The sequence below is a fragment of the Artemia sp. Qi Xiang Cuo genome, unplaced genomic scaffold (genome assembly GCF_049724085.1).
Source record: "Artemia sp. Qi Xiang Cuo unplaced genomic scaffold, ASM4972408v1 HiC_scaffold_3104, whole genome shotgun sequence".
Classification (NCBI taxonomy): domain Eukaryota; kingdom Metazoa; phylum Arthropoda; class Branchiopoda; order Anostraca; family Artemiidae; genus Artemia; species Artemia sp. Qi Xiang Cuo.
The window spans coordinates 100,427-120,116 of NW_028300499.1; the positions used below are offsets into that span (position 1 = coordinate 100,427).

The 19,690-nt window shown below is 35.4% G+C and overlaps 1 protein-coding gene across 1 annotated transcript in view; it reads left to right on the plus strand.

Annotated features, from left to right (window-relative positions):
* LOC148938582 (uncharacterized) overlaps positions 1-3,558 on the plus strand; it is a 38,876-nt gene extending 35,318 nt beyond the window's left edge. The window contains exon 4 of the mRNA XM_089107686.1: positions 2,791-3,558. Within this exon, the coding sequence (XP_088963812.1) occupies positions 2,791-2,901 (111 nt within the window). The 3' untranslated portion in view covers positions 2,902-3,558. The remainder of the gene's footprint in view (positions 1-2,790) is intronic.
* Positions 3,559-19,690: the final 16,132 nt, after the last annotated feature.

Here is a 19,690-nt window from a genome sequence, read left to right on the forward strand (position 1 = left end):
GCAGCATCGCTCACTGCACTCACTGCAGCTAGTAATTCTACTACTATAACAACTACTAACAACTCATTGCAGCATCACTCACTGCAGCTAGTCATTCTACTACTATAACAACTGCTAACAACTCACTTTCGTATCAAGCCGCCTGAGGTCAACACAGCTACTCACGTTCTTCCTCCATCCTAATCTAGCCAAACCCTCCCTCTTTACATCCTCCCAAGAAGTTCTAATGAATCTCTAAGATCTAAGAGGAACCTCTTTCAGGGTTTTTAAGGATTTTATGTTCGAGTTGTTTCCTGAGTTTCATTCAACTTGTTCTTCTACCTTCTTTAAAGAAAAAAAAATGTTAGGAAGGCTGTTTTTTATCAGGAATTCCCGAAATAATTTCATTTGTCGAAGAGGAAGTGGGCAGGGACTCAGATTCAACTAAGTACAACATAATATTAAAATAATTCAGATTTAATGAAAGCTATTGTAAATTTGACCTAAGGAAATTTCCTTTTTATCCCCATTAAGTGAAATCCCCCAGGAATACACTTTTTTCTATTTTGAAAGCCTCCCTAAAAGACCCTCGGGAGCCATATTTGATAACTGGCTAAAACTATTTCTTCCTTTATGGATTTATGTTGTTTTTTTTGTGTGATCTAGCCAGTTTGGTCTAAGAACTGATTAGGGTAACAGCAGAGTTAGTGTCCTCTTCTGGACTAATAACAAATATAATATTGTATTTTATATAAGACTGCATTGAACACACAAATCTGCTGCTTTCGTTTTAAAGTAAAGGTGTGTTGGTAATTGCCATTAAGAAAAGCAGTCATAACGTGCTGAACTCTGATATCATCTACAAGAAACAGTGAAAATCTCCGTTTATTAATTTTGTTTTAAGTTTGTATGTCTTTGCAACTTACTATTGTTCTAACATTCGGGGGGGGGGGGGGTCCGTCCTCTTGAAAAATTGGTAGCCAAAGGCTTCCAAAAAATCGCAGCAAGTATTATAAATAAAAAGGCAGCTGATAGTTTTTTTTTTTTCAGCAAATCTCGAGTCTTACGCACAGAACCTACTAGATGTTTTGCTGTGAACTCTTTATTCTGATCTGTTTAACTTGTAATTATTGGATGGGGAGGCCTAAGTAACCGAAACCAAAGGGCGTAACCAGTGGCGTAAATTGGGTGGGAACTGGAGTACTATCCCAAAATTTTTTGCCCTCCCCCTAGATTTTGAAAAACACCTTTTCGGGGGTATTTTTGCTCCCTCCCCCCTGGATATCGAAAAATACACTGGGTCTATCTCATAGTTCCTTAAACAAAAATTAGAAAGTTAGAGAAATTATTTGTACAACTGTGTACAAATTTAAATTTATACACAGTTCGTTACTGGGGGTATATGATGATTCCGGCTACTTCCTCGGTTTATTCAGACTTCTGTTTGTCCGTGACTGTGGGGCGTGCTGTGAACTTTTTTCCTGCTGAGATCCGACAGTCATGAACACATGGTTCCTTTAATAGACAGATGGACAGTTTTTTTTTTATTAATGGTAAATATTAAATAAATTTTAGTTATTTTAGGATTTTATATTTTTGGGGTCTTGTTTTGTAAGCGTTGGATCCTCGATGACATAGAAAATTTTTAATCTGTTTTTGATTGTCGGGTAATAGGAGGATGGCAGTTTCTTGGGGTCTGTCGGTGTCGGGGAGTTGATTTTTTTTCCTTATAGATTTACGTTTAGGCGTTTTTTCGTATGGATATGCCCAGTTTTAACATTATTTATCTATTGTAAGTCGTTTCCCAAATAACGGGATATTAAGCCCTTTGGGATATTGTTTTGTTATTTCCATTTTATGTAAATAAATCGAACGTGAGCTTGAAGTTTCAAGTGGGCCTTTTTTCAAACAAGAAAGTTGGGACATCGGGGGTTGTAATGTAATAAAGCTCCTAGGGCTATAAAGGAAGAAAAGTTAAGATGGCCAGATTATGCGTTTCGGATTAAAGATGATCAGCTTTTAAAACCAGCCATCCGGGTGGAGCCAACGAAAAGTAGAAAGTCCTCAAATACGATGGGAAGGGGTCACGAGAAAAGATGTAAAAAAAATTAATTGGAGAGGGTAAAGGAAAGGTAAGTCTTTCTTAATACAGCAAAATTACAACACTAGGCAGCAGGGTTGCGCATTTGATAGGTTAGAGAGCCAGGAGAGAGCCGAACTCGATGAGTCTACTTAATATACGAATAACTAAAAAAGGATAGGGTTAAGTCATTCCTCCCTCTGTCCGTGAGATTAGTCTAAAGGACACCCATGGAACCGAAATAACAAATAAAAAAAATCCAAAATTAGCAGAACTGAAAAGCAAAAAAGAGCTTAATTCCAAGAGCGAGCCAAAAAACCCCATTCTCGATCTTCATTTCTTGAATTTTGTTTTTATTATGGCAGTTATGGTTTTAACAGAAATATTTTTAAAATCCAAGAATAACATTATTGCCACAACTGTGCTGCAATATAGTAAACTTCTATCCCATTACTCTTCTCCCAAAAAAGTAAACAAAATAAAGAGCTTAAACGTAATATTTTGTCATATACAGTAACAGGTCGTATCCAGGAATTTTGTTCGGGAGGGGGGGGGAGTGAAAAAATAAGTAATGCATCACAAATTTGTGTATTTGCAGTTTGTTACGTTTTTACGAGTCAGACAAATAACTTGAGGGAAGGGGAGGATTTTTTTCATATACAGTAACAAATGGCTAGTAAGTTCCTTTGTTTATTTATTTATTGTTAGCTTATAATAATATATTCTTTCAGAATGTCTCTTATTCTGATGATGAACCTGAGCAAGATACTGTTCGACCAAGACCCCGTCCATTATGTAAATATTCTGCAGAGGAAAGAAAGAAGAGGAGTGAGGACCATTGACAAATGCCAGGTTAGGTGCCATCTGTGATTTCGCTACCAGCAAAAGAAGAATCGTATTTTTTTCTGGAGTATTTTAGTAATCTAATGTAAAATTGGTCAATGGAAAAAGAATAACATTACAGAGAACTGTGTTTTTAGAAAACTTCATGCTACTGTATTTCACGTATATTATTTTAAAACAACCTGAACTTTCCTTAAAATTAATTTGTTAACAAGGAACTGTTTTGACAAGCATACAAAGCTTTTGACTGCACTTTTTTTTTCTTTTTTTTTTTTTTTTTTTTGCACACAGAAGCCTTAGCTATCCAACACAAGAAAAAAAAATGATTTTAATATCCACAGATTTGTAGTCTTATTTATTCTGTAAATGAGAAGCCTGGATTAAATCATCTAAACCTTATAATCTGGATAATTAGAAGAGATAATTATATAAATATTAAGAAGAAGGATAACACGCCTATAGTCGTTCAAATTCAGTTTGCAAAGTCTTTTTAAAGAGTTTTTCAAATAGTAACTAATAATTCAAATTTTATATTAAACAACTTTTATATATTTATATGTTATAAAACTTTTATTCAACTGAAATATAAATAATTAAATACTTAAATCTTGAATATTGTCTCATTTTTTGATGGCCAATAATGATGTTAAATAGGGTTGATAATGGGGTTAAAGTTGTTTATTAATTATATCTTTTAAACTGTTTTATATATCCATATTAATTTTTTTATTGTAAACATTTATTTATGCTTATATAAATAAATTTGTACATATACACTTGTATTTTTATCTAATTTTTTTTTTATTTAAATTTGTTTGTAAACTTTATATACTTAAAACTATTTACGTTTGACGTTTGGCCTACCCTGTATAAAGAGGTCTTCCTGTGACATTTTTGGCATATAAGGCAACAATAGATGTTTCGTAGGAATTGATTTAATTGGCGGGTACCTTTAAATTTAGTTTATCCTTATAGATTCTGTTTTTAATATTTTTTCCCTTACAATAGATTTATTATATCCCTTTAGATTTTATTCCCTTAAATGTCTTTAACCAGACCATGGGAGAAATTTACAACAGAATAGTTCTTCTTCCTGTTAGCTGGTTCATCTGTAGAACATCTTTTTCAGTTTCATTAGAGAAATTTCTACTCAGTAAACTTTTTAATTTAAGACTTTTGTGGGCTTAACAGCAGTAAGAGTAAAATTGTATTTAACTTATTGAAGTACCAAAGACCCTAAAAATAAATTTGATAGTTTGAATTAGTTAATTACAAACTTAAATCACTATATATATCTTTAAAAGTTAGGAAAAATTGAAAATACGTTTTTTAATGAAAAAAGGCATTCATATGCAGTTATTAGTATTAACGAGCGCCAAATTAAAAAAAAAGAAAGAAATGTGGGTGGAAAATCAGAAAAAAAGTTATCTAAAAACAGATGGAAGCACCAAACAGCTTAAGAGTGTGTAAGTTTTTCTTTGAAAATGTAGTTGTCCTGATGTTCTAAATTTTAGGAACGAAAAGGATTGTCAGATATAATTAATTACTTTTTCTTGTTTATTTTACCAGTCCCAAGTTGCAACCGAAGCCTTGCAAACTTCTTAATTTTGAAAACAACTCAAAGAAAAATCATAGAAAATCACGATTTTTGGTAGGAATAGACTTTAACTAGGTCCAAGGTGCTACAAATATTTTTTATTCTGATGTTCATATTACTTTAAGTTTGATTAGTGGGGGTTTGAGTGTAGAAACTGTTTGTAGAGGTGCACCTCCCTTATGAATCCTTACGAAAATTATCATTTCGCATAAACTCGATTATAAAATTGAGGTTTTCATTTTTTTTTTTACTTCCCACTTCTTCGTTTCTTGGTTTACAATTTTACTTACATTATTCGACAAGTAATAATAGTTGTTATTTCTGCTGGAAGTGCAGTCAAAAGCTTTGTATGTTTGTCAAAACATTTTTTTTTTATAAATGAATACATGAATAAAATTGGTCTTATGTTCAAGTTGAGTTTCATGCGTAACCAATTTAGCCGGTAGCTTAGATCAAGAAAGTAAATTCTTTTAATTATATAATAGTAATACTCACATATGATAATTTTTATGTGTCTGAAATAATATTGTAAAAAAATGTCTTTCCATAAACGAGTTTACCACGAATACAACGCCCCAACCAGAACGTTTTTTTAGGGGGGGGGGAGAGGATAAAAACGGACTGAAGACTAAGGGGTTTGCCTCCTGTGTCTGACTGTCTGAAATACGGGTTTTGTTTACTCGTCTTCTTAAGACAAATTTACAATTCGCGACTATTCAGTTTTTTAAGAGAAATAGTTTCCACCTGCATTTTTCAGGCTAATTTATGAGTTAGAGGCATATTTCGGGGAGGGTTCAAACAGAGTAAACCGCGTGGATACGGACCCGCACACACTGAAATATAGACGGGGTGACCTGTCTCATAAAATCTAATTCAATAAATTAGGAGGCCTGGATGAAAGTTCTTATCTGGGGTCCTTTTTCAGACAAAGTTTCTAAGATATGTTATTATGGCACATATGTTGGCGGTAGGGAACCCCATACTTCTGCTTTTGAAACCCATTGTATTATTGGTAGGTTTTTGTTTGCTTTAGGCCTCTCCCGCTTGGAATGGATTTTTTCCTCTCCTCTCTCGTTTGAGTCACCAGGAGCAGAGAAACGCTGCTGTTACGCTAGCAATCCACACAATTATATCCGTGTCATAATTGCCATCTTGCGTTAAAACACCGTCAAGATACCGAAATTCTTCAATTTCTAAATGCCAGACATGAAGGCCAACCACCTAAGTATTAACTATTGAACATGACTTGTTTTGCTGACATTGATCCGCAGGCCAGTGGGGATCGCCTTCTTTTCTAGCTTATCTGTATTCTTCTGCATATCTTCTTGCAAGGGCGATAGAAGGGCTACATCTTCTTTAAAATCACTGTCAAAGAGCGACCGCTCCGGATGCAGTTCGATTCCTTCATGAGTGTTGCAAGCTCTTAAGACCATGTCAATGATTATAGCAAAATGTGTCGCGATACAAAAGTTTTGACAAAGACCAATTAGTCAAGGCGTTCTCAGTTTACACTGCCCACAGCGGTTCCTCGTAGACACTTAATCACAAGTACACTTTCAAAGGGAGTTCCATAACACAGTAACATTTTTCTCATAGTCCTACGTGGAATGAGTCGAATTCTTTCAAAAAGTCAAGCAGTACTTGCACTATGCACTATTTCTCGCATAGTTATCCTCCCTCTACCCTTTCATAATAAGAATATACTGGAATGCATACTGGAATATAGCTAATAAAGCTTAATAACAGATTTCTCGCATACTTATCCTCAAGATACCAAAAAGATATCAAAGATATCCAAAGATAATTCTCAGGAAAGACATTTGCCCATTGTTTCATCTCAAAAATAGCAAGAGAAAATCCCACAATCAGATAAGGATAGTGAGAAACTGTCCATACTTATTTAAAGTCTTCTCCCGCATCTTGGGATAAAACTTTCAATGTTGTTTCTTTTCAATTGTTGAAGGCAAACTAGTCATGAATCTCATCAGTTAAAATAAAACATCCACGTTCTAGTTTGTCAAATACCTCTTCCAAAGGTCAAATTATCACAAAATTTCAAGAAGCACAGACTCCAAGTCCCCCCCTCTCCCAATGTCTCTGCTGAGAATTATCTTAGGGTATGGGACTACTCCCAGTCCCATGTGGAATGAGTCGGATTCCTTCACAAAGCCAATAAAGTCAAGCAATACCTGCACTTACTATTCAGTAGCTTTTTCAAACATTTGCTTCAAGTCGAACAGCAGGTCAGAGCACGACCTAATAGAACGGAAGGCATACTGCTAATTTGTAAGCAATTCGTTGACTCGCAACTGTATTTTATTCCAAATAATCTGGCAAAGCATCTTGCTGCCAGCGGACTGAAAAGTAATTCCTGTCCAGTTTTCACATAGTGACCGTTTCCTCGGTAGGATAAAATTGCGTTGTTCTCAAGGCAAAGAATTAGTTAAAGGCATTTTTAATATTGGCATGTATAGTGACGCACGAAGAACAAAACAATTAAGAAAAAGACTTTGCCAAACGACGGTTACTTTCAGCCAGTGAATAAAGCGACAAGACAAATGAGATTTTTGATAAAGACTTCAACCGAACCTAACCTTAAAGACTTAAACTATAAACCTACTTTAAAATGTTATTTTTTTTCCTTTTTTTTTGCACTTAGGACGGTTAACTATTGCTGCAATTTTGTAGACATTAAAGTCTAGTTATAACCAAAACAATATTTGGTCGTAAAATAACCCATAAGTTAACATAGTATTCACATGATGGTAAGACAGCTAACCATATTGATTATATTACAGGATCAATACAAGATACTAGAGTATATAGGAGTGCTGTTATGGATTCTAAAAGTAAAGATCACCATCTAGTAGTGTCTAAGGTTAACTTACAGCCGAAATTTAGGAATGGTAAATACCTTTCGGGAGTTTTTGACGTTAGTAGACTCCAGAATGAGAATTTGAGAGCAAATTTTCATGAAAAGTTGTATTCTAGTCTTGAGATTTTACAACTTTATAATGTAGAAGAGAGATGAAATAATTTTAGGAAAGTAATTTCTGAAATCGTTGATGCTGTCTTAGGGAAGAAAGTTAGAAATACAGCTAGGAATATTAGTGACAATGCTTTATGTTTAATCCAGAAGAGGAGGGGTATGTACAAGCTTTATTTAAGAGATAGGTCATATGAAAATAAGCCGGGATATAAAATCGCCGAATATCTAGAAATGCCGCCAGACGGCATAATAGTAATATATTGTACTGGCACGTTAATAAATTGAGAAGAAAATAGTCAATCTGGACTTGTCCCACTTAAAGATAGGAACGAAGCCACAATTAGTGAAAAGGAATGAGATGGGCAGAACATTATGAGAATATGCTAAACCGTGATAGACTTAAAGGAAAAGATATATAAAAGATAGATGGCAACATCTATCAATCCTGTTTAATTCGTCCCCGTTTAACTCAACCCTATGTTAACTTATCCCTATTTAAACCAATCCCTGTTTGACTCAACTAACCCCCTGGTCTGTGAATAAATTTGAACTGCCTTTGATTAGAAGCTCAAAATTTGCTTCTCGTTGTGCTCGCAGTTTCCAAGATATGTTGTAATTCTCTAAAGTTAAGGTAAGATCTGATGTTTTAGTAATTTTACAAAGTTTTCAATAAGATCAGTTTTCTAAGGATTTTGTGGCAAAAATTTTGGCGGTAAGTTTGACGAAGGTTCAATTGATTTGCTACCTAAAAGATGAACATCCCATTTGGTTTGTGCCTCCACATAATTGCCTCCGTGATTATGCCTCCTCATAATTACGTTCCGCCCAGCATTTTATGATGGCGTAGCAATGACGAGATTATAAAAACCACGTAAGCAGTGTGAGCAGTGGCTTTCAAATGACATCTTAAACACCGTTTTGCGATGTTCAAGTGCATTGTTTGCACTTTTTTCTAAGAAAAAAAAACGAGAATCAATAGTGTTTCCGGCTTTTTTCAAAATTCCCACGTTTTAATTAAAATTCGTTAATTTGAACTTCAAACTATGAGATCAAATCTATTCAGGCCCTGGGTACAAAATGTTTTGCTCAAATATCAAACAGTTCGTCGTAACAAACTGTAAGTAAGGAGCGACCCGGCTCAATAGTAACTGAAACTCTTAAAAACGGGATTTTGATACCAATAGATACATCAAAAGAATCAGATTTTAATACTGATTTCGCCTGAGAAAATTTGGATGATTTTCGAAAAAAGGGGGAAAGACCCCCTAAAAGACAAAGAACCTAAATGCCAATCACACCATCAGATTCAACGTATCAGAGAACCCTACTGTAGAGGTTTCAAGCTCCTATCTGCAAAAATGTGGAATTTTGTATTTTTTGCCAGAAGAAAGATCACGGATGTGTGTTTATTTTATTTTTTTTTTTTCCAGGGGTGATCGTATCGAGCCAGTGGTCCTAGAATATCGTGGGAGGGATCATTCAAACGGAAATTAAAAGCTTCTAGTGCACTTTTTAAGTGACCAAAAAAATTGAGGGCAACTAGGCCCCTCCCATGCTCATTTTTTCCCAAAGTCACCCGATCAAAATTTTGAGATAGCCATTTTGTTCAGCATGGTCGAAAATATAATAAATATCTCTTTTAGGATGACTTAAACCCCCAAAGTCCGTGGGGGGAGGGCTGAAAGTTATGAACCTCACCCAATGTCTACATATAGTATTGGTTATTGGGAAGTATACAGACGTTTTCAAGGGTTTTTTTTTCTGGTAGGGGGGGGGGGGGGTCGGGGTTATGTGGGAGGATCTTTCCACGGAGGAAGTTTTCAGGCGGGAGGGACATTGCTATGAAGGGAGGGCCGGATTTCCTAGCATTATTTAAAAAAAACGATCAGAAATTAGATAAAAAAAATAAACAAGTTTTTCAACTGAAAATAAGGAGCAACATCAAAATTTAAGACGAGCTCTGACCAGCTCAGAACACTTTTTTGGAGCTCGGGAGGGGGGGGGTGTTTGTGAAATTTTTGAAATAATTTAATTTTTAGGGTATATATTTAATATTCTGAGAAGGGAAGTATTTCTTACCAACAATAGAGACGATCCTTCAGCTTTCACAATTTAACCGAAAGGGCTTACATTGTAAAGAGATAAAGACATATCTGATGGAGGAAATAATTTTTTTTTTATTGAGAAATGCAGCATACCCACCCCCCTTCCGAAAGCTATAAATTTATTTAGTTTTTATGTATTGTTAGTCTTAAGGGGGAGGGGGTCAAACTTTCATTTAAATAATAAATTATAATACTATTTTGCGGTAGTTCAATATATTTACTTCAATTTATGACTCCTTCCATGAATTAAATAAAAAAAAAACAATTTTTTTCAAATTAAAGTAAGGACCAACATTAAAACTTCAAACGAGTAGAAATTATTACGTATATAAAGGGGATTGCCCCCCCCTCAACACCTTGCTCTTAACTTTAAGTTTTTAGTACTTTTAAAAAAGCTTCGTATTGTTCTAATTAAACGACCTTTGTGTTTCAAGAGTCATTCTTAAATAATTGGGACAAAATTCAAACTATAGCGTAAAGAGTGAGGTGTTGAGAAGGGGACACTCCCCTTCATATACGTAATAATTTCTATTCGTTTTAAGTTTTACTGGTGCTCCTTACTTTCAGTTGAAAATGCTTGTTTTTTTATTTAATTTCTGATCATTTTTTAAATAATGCCAGGAAATCTGGCCGCACCTCCACGGAGAAACCCCCTCTCCACGGAAATATTCTCTGGACAGTTCAATCGTGGTGAAAACTTACCCCTAACAATTACCCTTAACAACTCCACGCGTGAAATTGAGACGAAAAAGAGAAAGCAAGACATATAAAAAGAATTTTGTTAAGGAATTCTGGCAAATTCCCCCAGTGTATAATTTCCCCTGGCAATTTCACCCCCTGGAAACTTCCCTCCCAATGGGAAATTCCCCTGTGGAAAAAATCCCAGCTTAAAATTCGTCCCCCCATACGAAAATGTATACATACTTCCCAATAACAAGTACTATGTGTATGAAAATTTTACAAACACCATGTAATGGAGAAATTTTTTTACTTGTTTGGGGTGGAGTTGGTCCCTCTTCCCCTGTTGATGTGTTGAATAAAGTTAGTATTTTTTTTTTTAGGTTTAGGAGTATGGAAAGGTGAGTTATCTATTGTTTTGCATTTTATTTTTAAGGGTAGTTTGAAATAGAAGATTTAAGATTTTGGCTTAAATATCTATAACTATAATATTAGTAGAGGTACAATTATTTTAAATCTATGTGCTAAATGTTTCTGTTCTAGACTCTGTAGAGTTTTCTCTCTGTTGGGAATTTAATATGTTGTGTAAATTATAATTAATAATAAAACCTTGAACCTTGAAGTTCTTTCCCTTGGGGCTATGGGGAGTCATGTTACATCCAAAGGCATAGTTATTGGGCCTTTCAATTATGATGAACAAAATGGCTATATCAAAATTCCGATCAGACAATTTTGGGAAAAAAAGGTGGAGGAGGGGGCCTAGTTGCTCTCTAATTTTTTTGGTCAGTTGAAAATGGCACTAGAATTTTTAATTTCCGTTCGAAAAGCCTTTCTCTCTCATGATATTTTATAACCACTGGGTCGATACGGTCACCCCTGAAAAAAAAACGCATCCCTGATCTTTCTTCTTGCAAAAACTACAAGATTCCACATTTGGAATCTTGCACATAGAAGCTTGAAAGAAGCCTCTACAATAGGGTTTCGAATACGCTACATTTATAGGCAGATAGAAGCCTCTACAATAGGGTTTCGAATACGCTACATTTATGGTACGATTTTCATTAAGATTCTATGACTTTTAGGGGGTGATTCTTTCTTCGTTCAAAAATTAGGCAAATTTTCTCAGGCTCATAGCCTTTGATGAGTAAGACTAAACTTAATGAAACTTATATATTTGGAATCAGGATAATAAGCCAATTCTGTTGATATTTCTATGGGTATCAAAATTCGTTTTTTAGGGTTTCGGTTAGTATTGAGCCGGGTCGCTCTTTACTTACTGTTCGTTACCACGAACTGTCCGACTGAACCCAGCATCCGGGTAAATCTTAGCAAAAACTTTGTCTGAATTCACTTTGTTTTTTGTCTTTTTTAGAATCAGCCTGCGTAAATTGTGGTTCTTGCGGTATTTGAATCCTCCAAATGATTTTTTCACACTAATTTGAATGTGTATAGTGTAGAAACCCTCTGTAGGTTTTAACGGAAATCGCCCTGAAGAATGTTTCCTAATATTGTTTAGTTTTTATATGTCCTCGTGTTTTTCGTCCTCAGAAATATATATCATCTCCCTTCCACATAAGTTTCAACGTAGGTGAATGTAAAAAATTACTTTTAAGTAATTTTTAAAGATTTGTAAGTCAGTCGTTACCAAGTCAGTTGGATTTTCAACTTAGTCTGGGAAAGTCTAGAAAGGGGTAAGTCCTAAGTCTAGAAACTCACCCATGTCTAGGAATTTTTTTTCCAGAAATTTCAGATTTTACATTTAATCTTACTTCATCCATCATTATGTTGCATCAGTTTGGATTTGGCAAATAATACCTTATTAGATTAATGCAATAACGTTTAGTATTTTTACTAGTTTTTAAGTTCGACATGATGTTTCTATCCAGGAAGAAGGTCGTCTGACACGAGCTGTGAAGCTGTCCCTGGACAACCCATGTACTGAATTTTGTCAAAAATGTCTTGTTCGATGTTAACGTTTTGACGTTTCTCTTTATATATATATATATATATATATATATATATATATATATATATATATATATATATATATATATATATATATATATATATATATATATATATATATATATATATATGTAGAGAGCTATCTTATTCTCCGGTACCCACACCATATATGGGCATAGAACCACGTGGTTTATGGTTTTTGTCAGTGAGAATTGGAAACACAGGAATTTTGTCACATTTATTGAGGTTTTTATTGACTTTATCAGTGAGAATGGAAAAACAGGAATTTTGTCGCAGTTATGTCTGTTTTCATCGATGGTTATGTGTGCTAGTCGAGTTATGGATGGTTTTATGTATTTTGTCATTGAGAATGGAAAAACAGGAACTTTGTCACTCCCTTCTTTTTTTTGTTCGATGCAGATATTATGAGTTTCGAGGAGATCGCGTGTTTTCATTATTTGTTGTTCAAGCCAAATGTTATGAGTTTCCTGGGAACATCTGTGCTGTCAGTCATTAATCAAATTGTTTCCAGGGACTATCTGACTGATAACGTAAAGTTAATTAATGTCTTTGCATTTCCAAAGAGAATTGTCTCCGAGACAAAGTTTAGATCATACGCGACAGATGATGTCATGATTGATTGATCAACAAGAAAGTGGAATTAATTTGTTGTTCTAAAGAGAATTGATTCACGAAAGGGAAATTAATTTGGACTTCTAACAAGAGAATCGTTTCCGAGGCAAAGTTTAGATCTTAGCGCGCGAAAAGGTTTCCAAATAATTGAAATGCGCCAGCGCAGGGATGCTAAACAAAAGGAACATGCTGAAATTCCCTTTGGGGATTATTTGGGCGAAACCCTTTTAGCCATTTTATGGAATTATTTCGACGAAACAGTTAGAGACATTATAAAATATGATTTTTGAAGAGATTTTAGAAGAGAATTTAATGGTGAAACTCTATGGTCGTTATAATACACAAGTTCCATTTGAACAGTGTTGTGAGATCCTCTACCCCAACCCCAAAGGGCTCCAACCCCTCTACCCCAACCCCACAGGGTTCCGATCCCACGACCCCAACCCCAAAGGTCCGACGGGCTCCCAAAGGACCAATCGGCCCTCAAGTGCCGCCCAGACCCCTAAACACCCACCCCAGGCTTCCAAAGGCCCTCCTTCGGTTCCCAAAGGTCCCCCGGGCTCCCAAAGGACCAATCGGTGCTCAAGGGCCCCCACCGACCCCCAAACGACCTCCCAGGGCCCCAAAGGCCCTCCCCCGGTCCCCAAAGGTCCCCTGGGCTCCCAAAAGACCAATCGCCCCTCAAGTGCCGCCCAGACCCCCACAGGTCCACCGGGCTTCTACAGGCCCTCCACCCGTCCCCAACGGTCCACTGGGCTCCCAAAGGACCAATCGGTGCTCAAGGTCCCCCGCAGACCCCCCCACCCCCTCCCTGGGCCCCACAGGCCCGCACACGGCCCCCAAAGGTCCCCTGGGCTCCCAAAAGACCAATCGGCCCTCAAGTGCCACCCAGACCCCAAAACACCCTCCCCAGGCTCCCAAAGGCCCTCCCTCGGTTTTCAAAGGTCCCCCAGGCTCCCAAAAGACCAATCGGTGCTCAAGGGCCCCCGGATCCCCAAAGGCCTTCCCGGACCCCCCCAAAGAGTCCCCTCTCCGTTTTTTAATACTTTTATGGCTTTATTATATCTTTTCTGATCAAGTTCCTTTCATAATTTCATTCCTAAACCCATTTTCCAACCTCAAAGAGTCCCCTACCCATTTCGTAAATACTTTTTTTAATTTTTTAACATGGTATTTTTTTTTTTTTTTAATTTTTTACGGATCTTAAAATGACATGAACACAAAAAAAATCACACAAACTCACACACACAAAAAAATACTCACACACACAAAACTTACACACACACACAAAAACTTACACACACAAGCAAAAACTTACACACACAAAAACTTACACACACACACACACAAACTAACACACACACACACAAAAACTTACGCACACAAAAAATTAAACAAACACAAAAAAGAAAACAAACAAACACCAAAATTACACCCACAAAAAAGCTTACACACAAAAAAACTTACACCCACACACAAAAACTTACACAAACACTCAAAAACTAAAAATCACACAAAAAATAAAAAGCAAACAAAAACTTACGAACACAAAAAAACTAACACACACGCACCCACAAATACACACACACACAAAAAAACTTACACACACACACGAAAACTTACACACACACACGAAAACTACCACACACATTCAAAATCTAACACACACATAAAAAATTACACACACACACACACACACACAAACTAACACACACACACAAAACTTACACCCACACGCAAAAACTTACATGCACACAAAAACTTACATGCATACACAAACTTACACACACAAAAGCTTACACACACACACACACAAAAACTTACACACACGCACAAAAACTGACACACACACACACAAACACACACAAAAACTAACGCACACACTCGAAAACTTACAAACACACACGAAAACTTACACACACGGACACACATACACACACACAAACACATACACACACACACACACACACACACAAACTTACATATTCACACTAAAACTTACACACACACACGAAAACTTACACACACACACACACACACACAAAAACTTACACATGCACACGAAAACTTACATGCACACAAATACTTACACACACACTGAAAAAATTAAATTCACACAAAAACTAACATGAACACACAAACTTACACACACACAATAACTTACACACACACACACACAAAAACTTACACACACTCACAAAAACTTACAAACACACACACACACAAAACTGACACACACAAACTAAAACTTACACACAACACACACGAAAACTAACACACACATGAAAAAACTAACACACACACACACACACAAAAACTTACACAAGCACACGAAAACTAACATGCACACAAAAACTTACATTCACACAAAAACTTACACACACACACAATTAGACAAAAAATTACGATATTTATGCACAGTTATGTTTAAGCAATAAATATCTTAAGCCTCAACCGTTTTTATTCTTTAGAATAGTCCATCGCCATGAAAATTATACTTTCAGATTCAACATGTCAGGGAACAAACTTTCAGGCTCAGCATGTAAGAGAACCCTAAATGCTCATCTCTAAAAAAGGTAAGTTAACCCTAAACGCTTAAAGAATTTCTCTGAAATCACACTTTCAGGTTAGGTTAGGTAGGACCCCGCCCCCCCATAAACCACCCCCGCTTTAAATTCCATGGTAGAATTCTATACAACAATTAATTTACTTGGTAAAAGCAAAAATTAGATTCATAATTGATATTTTTATAGTCATAGAATAACTAGACACAAACATTCAGATTTTCCCACAGTTAAGGGGGGGGGGGAGAAGTAAAGGTCAACTGCGAAGATATTTAGTCTAAGAAACTAGAATATGACGTTACAACCCTTCGCTAATAACTAGTGAAAACCAAGAACTCAAACACAGATGGACTACTCTTCGCTATTTTCTACATTGCAGCTACTGCTGCAACCATGATAACTTGATGATCATTTCTAATTTTAACAATTTCTTGCATACATCCTTCAAACATGATAAACTCAGCCTTGAAGAGATTTTCTATATTTTCCTATAATTTCATGCTCCTTTTCATATAAACACTATTTTTTGGCGGAGTCGATGAGTCCTCCCACCTTCCTCCAAAATTAATTACCCCTTCTTTGCCATAGATTTGGGATTGAACACCAAATTAAACAAATGATAGACAAACAAGGTTAAAATAATTGATCCCGAGTTACCTTAGAAAATATAGCCTTCTTTGAAGTTACAATCATCTTTAAGAATCGACATATTGTTAATTTTTAAACTTTTACGTTTATTATAAATTTAATAAACAGAATTAATTAATATTTTTCAATATAACCATAACTTTCATGTCTAAAATTCATCAATTCCTCGCAAACTTGTTTTTTTTTTTTTTTTACATATGGGGAAGGATTTAATTTCCTTGGTAGAAGTATATAAAATATTTAATGACAATGGTAAAAGCCTGTACTTAATTTCCCTTTTAATATAAATAATAATTTTTCTTAGTATTAATTTTTACTGTTGCTTCTTAGTTCCAACTGAAAACTTATTTTTTAATTTGATGTTTTACCATTTTCAAATCATACTATAAATATCCGTTTGAACATACCCTCTCTTATCAGTTTAATTCTATCTGAGCACTGGTTCGATTCGAACAGCAAACATTCTTTCTAGTCTTTAGACTTTTCATGCATAGTAAACTCGATTATGCTATGTAACTTGTAGGACCGATAGTGTTTTCCTTCAAAAACTTTCTCATACAGCTAACCATTGATGTAAAACTATTAAATTAATTCATTTTAAATATTTGCAATTGGAATAAAAAGCAAATTCTGTGTGGCCGTATTAGCTGCCACAGACCCAGAAGGGCTGAATTCACATTTTAGAGACAAAAAGTGCACACAAAAAAGAGAATATAATAGCAATTTATAATCTCCTCCCCCCCCCCCAACTCAAATTTCTGGGGGGGGGACATATTTTCATTGCATTTTGTATATTTTCCTTCGGAAAACAAACCGAAAAGCCATATTAAGAGCTATATTTTTTAGTTTTTCAATGAAGATTCTTATTTCTTGCTAAGACTTTACCTCCCATCCTTGACGGATATTTAATAGAACAATTGGGACAAATTTTAGGATTAGTTTGCGTATTTTCGTTGGAAAAAACACATAAAAGCAAGATTAAGATCACTACTTGTGTGTTTTTAAATGACAATTCCCTTTTTTGCCAAGCCATGACCTCCCTAATTGAAGGATATGAATTAGAACCGAGGAAACGTAATTTTATCGTATTTTGCACATTTCATTGGAAAAAAAACACCGAAAAAGCCATATTAAGAGCTATATTTCATCGTATTTTGCATATTTCCGTTGGAAAAAACACTGAAAAGCCATATTAAGGGCTAGTTTGTGAGTTTTTCACCGACAATTCCTTTCTAGCCAGGCCTTTATAATCAATGGAAATTAGTTCATTGTATTTTACATATTTTTGATTGGAAAACACACCGAAAGGTCATATTATATGAACTTACATTAAGCATTAGAGTGCTTACATTTAAAGGACTATCTATTATTTGCATATATTGTTCAATATTTCAGACTATACTGTTTTCAAAAACCTCAAAACCCAGAAATATACTCTCTTAACGGTTAACTATTCGCGAAAATCGTACTAGGTCACGCTATTAGAACAATAATTACCTCTCTATCTGTCGTTCACAGGGAACAGATTCAAAACCTTTACTTCCTACATCATTTGGTTTAATTACGACAAACGTGGCATGTCCAATACAGATTAAAACGAGAAAAGACCAGAAACACATCAAAATAAGAAAAAAGGGAATCGCAATCAATCTTGTGTCGAAGCGCTAGCGTTGTCTAAGTGAAGAATGATGTGGGACACAACATGTTGTTTAAGTTTTTCTACATAGCCGGACACTTCATAAAGAAGGTGTTATTGTAGCAACTTTAAAACAGGCTCATTTGATTGAAATTAAAGTGGATAATGCCCAATTCACAGGAGGGAAATGAAAACTACGGTTTTAACAACGATTTGCAAGACTAGAAAGAAAAGTCCTTAGGAGTTACCCCCCCCCTCCTTCCGCCTCAACCGTCGCTCTTGATATCACCACACCCCAGCACCCCAAACTCAAATTTTATCGAGGATTTTAAAATCCCCCCCCAAACACAAAATTTCTAGGAACGTATCCTCATCATATTTAAATATTTTCGCTGGAAAACCTGCTCACCGAAGCACTAGTGTTACCTAAGTAAAGAACTATGTGATTACAATATGTTGTTTTTTGGTTTTTTCATCATAGCCAGGGAACTTCGTATAGAAGGACTCATCGCAAAAACTTTGAAAAGGACTCATTTGATTTGAAATTAAAGTGGATAGTGACCAATTCACAGGAGGGGGGGGCGTGCACTTTTTGTCTCTAAAATGTGAATTCAGCCCTTCTGGGTCTGAGGCAGCTAATAAGGACACACAGAATTTGCTTTTTATTCCAATTGCAAATATTTAAAATGAATTAATTTAATAGTTTTACATCAATGGTTAGCTCTATGAAAAAGTTTTTGAAGGAAAACACTATCGGTCCTACAAGTTACATAGCATAATCGAGTTTACTATGCATGAAAAGTCTAAAGACTAGAAAGAATGTTTGCTGTTCGAATCGAACCAGTACTCAGATCGAATTAAACTGATAAGAGAGGGTATGTTCAAACGGATATTTATGGTATGATTTGAAAATGGTAAAACATCAAATTAAAAAATAAGTTTTCAGTTGGAACTAAGAAGCAACAGTAAATCTTAAGACGAAAAAAAATTATTCTGTATATGAAAAGGGAAATTACGTAGAGGCTTTTACCTAGGAAATTAAATATTGTATATACTTCTACCAATGACAATAAATCCTCCCCCAAATGTAAAAAAAAAAAAAAAAGTTTGCGTGGTATTGATGAATTTTATACATTAAAGTTATGGTTATATTGAAAAATATTAAGTAATTCTGTTTATTAAATTTATAAGAAACGTAAAAGTTTAAACATTAACAATCTGTCGATTCTTAAAGATGATTGCAACTTCAAAGAAGGCTATATTTTCTAAGGTAACTCGGGATCAATTATTTTAACCTTGTTTGTCTATCATTTGTTTAATTTGGTGTTCAATCCCAAATCTATGGCAAAGAAGGGGTAATTAATTTTGGAGGAAGGTGGGAGGACTCATCGACTCCGCCAAAAAATAGTGTTTATATGAAAAGGAGCATGAAATTATAGGAAAATATAGAAAATCTCTTCAAGGCTGAGTTTATCATGTTTGAAGGATGTATGCAAGAAATTGTTAAAATTAGAAATGATCATCAAGTTATCATGGTTGCAGCAGTAGCTGCAGTGTAGAAAATAGCGAAGAGTAGTCCATCTGTGTTTGAGTTCTTGGTTTTCACTAGTTATTAGCGAAGGGTTGTAACGTCATATTCTAGTTTCTTAGACTAAATATCTTCGCAGTTGACCTTTACTTCTCTCCCCCCCCCCTTAACTGCGGGAAAATCTGAATGTTTCTGTTTAGTTATTCTATGACTATAAAAATATCAATTCTGAATCTCATATATGCTTTTATCAAGGACATTAAATCTTGTATAGACTTCTACCAAGGACATTAAATCGGGGCGGGGGTAGGGGAGGGCGGGGTCCTACCTAACCTAACCTGAAAGTGTGATTTCAGAGAAATTCTTTAAGCGTTTAGGGTTAACTTACCTTTTTTAGAGATGAGCATTTAGGGTTCTCTTACATGCTGAACCTGAAAGTTTGTTC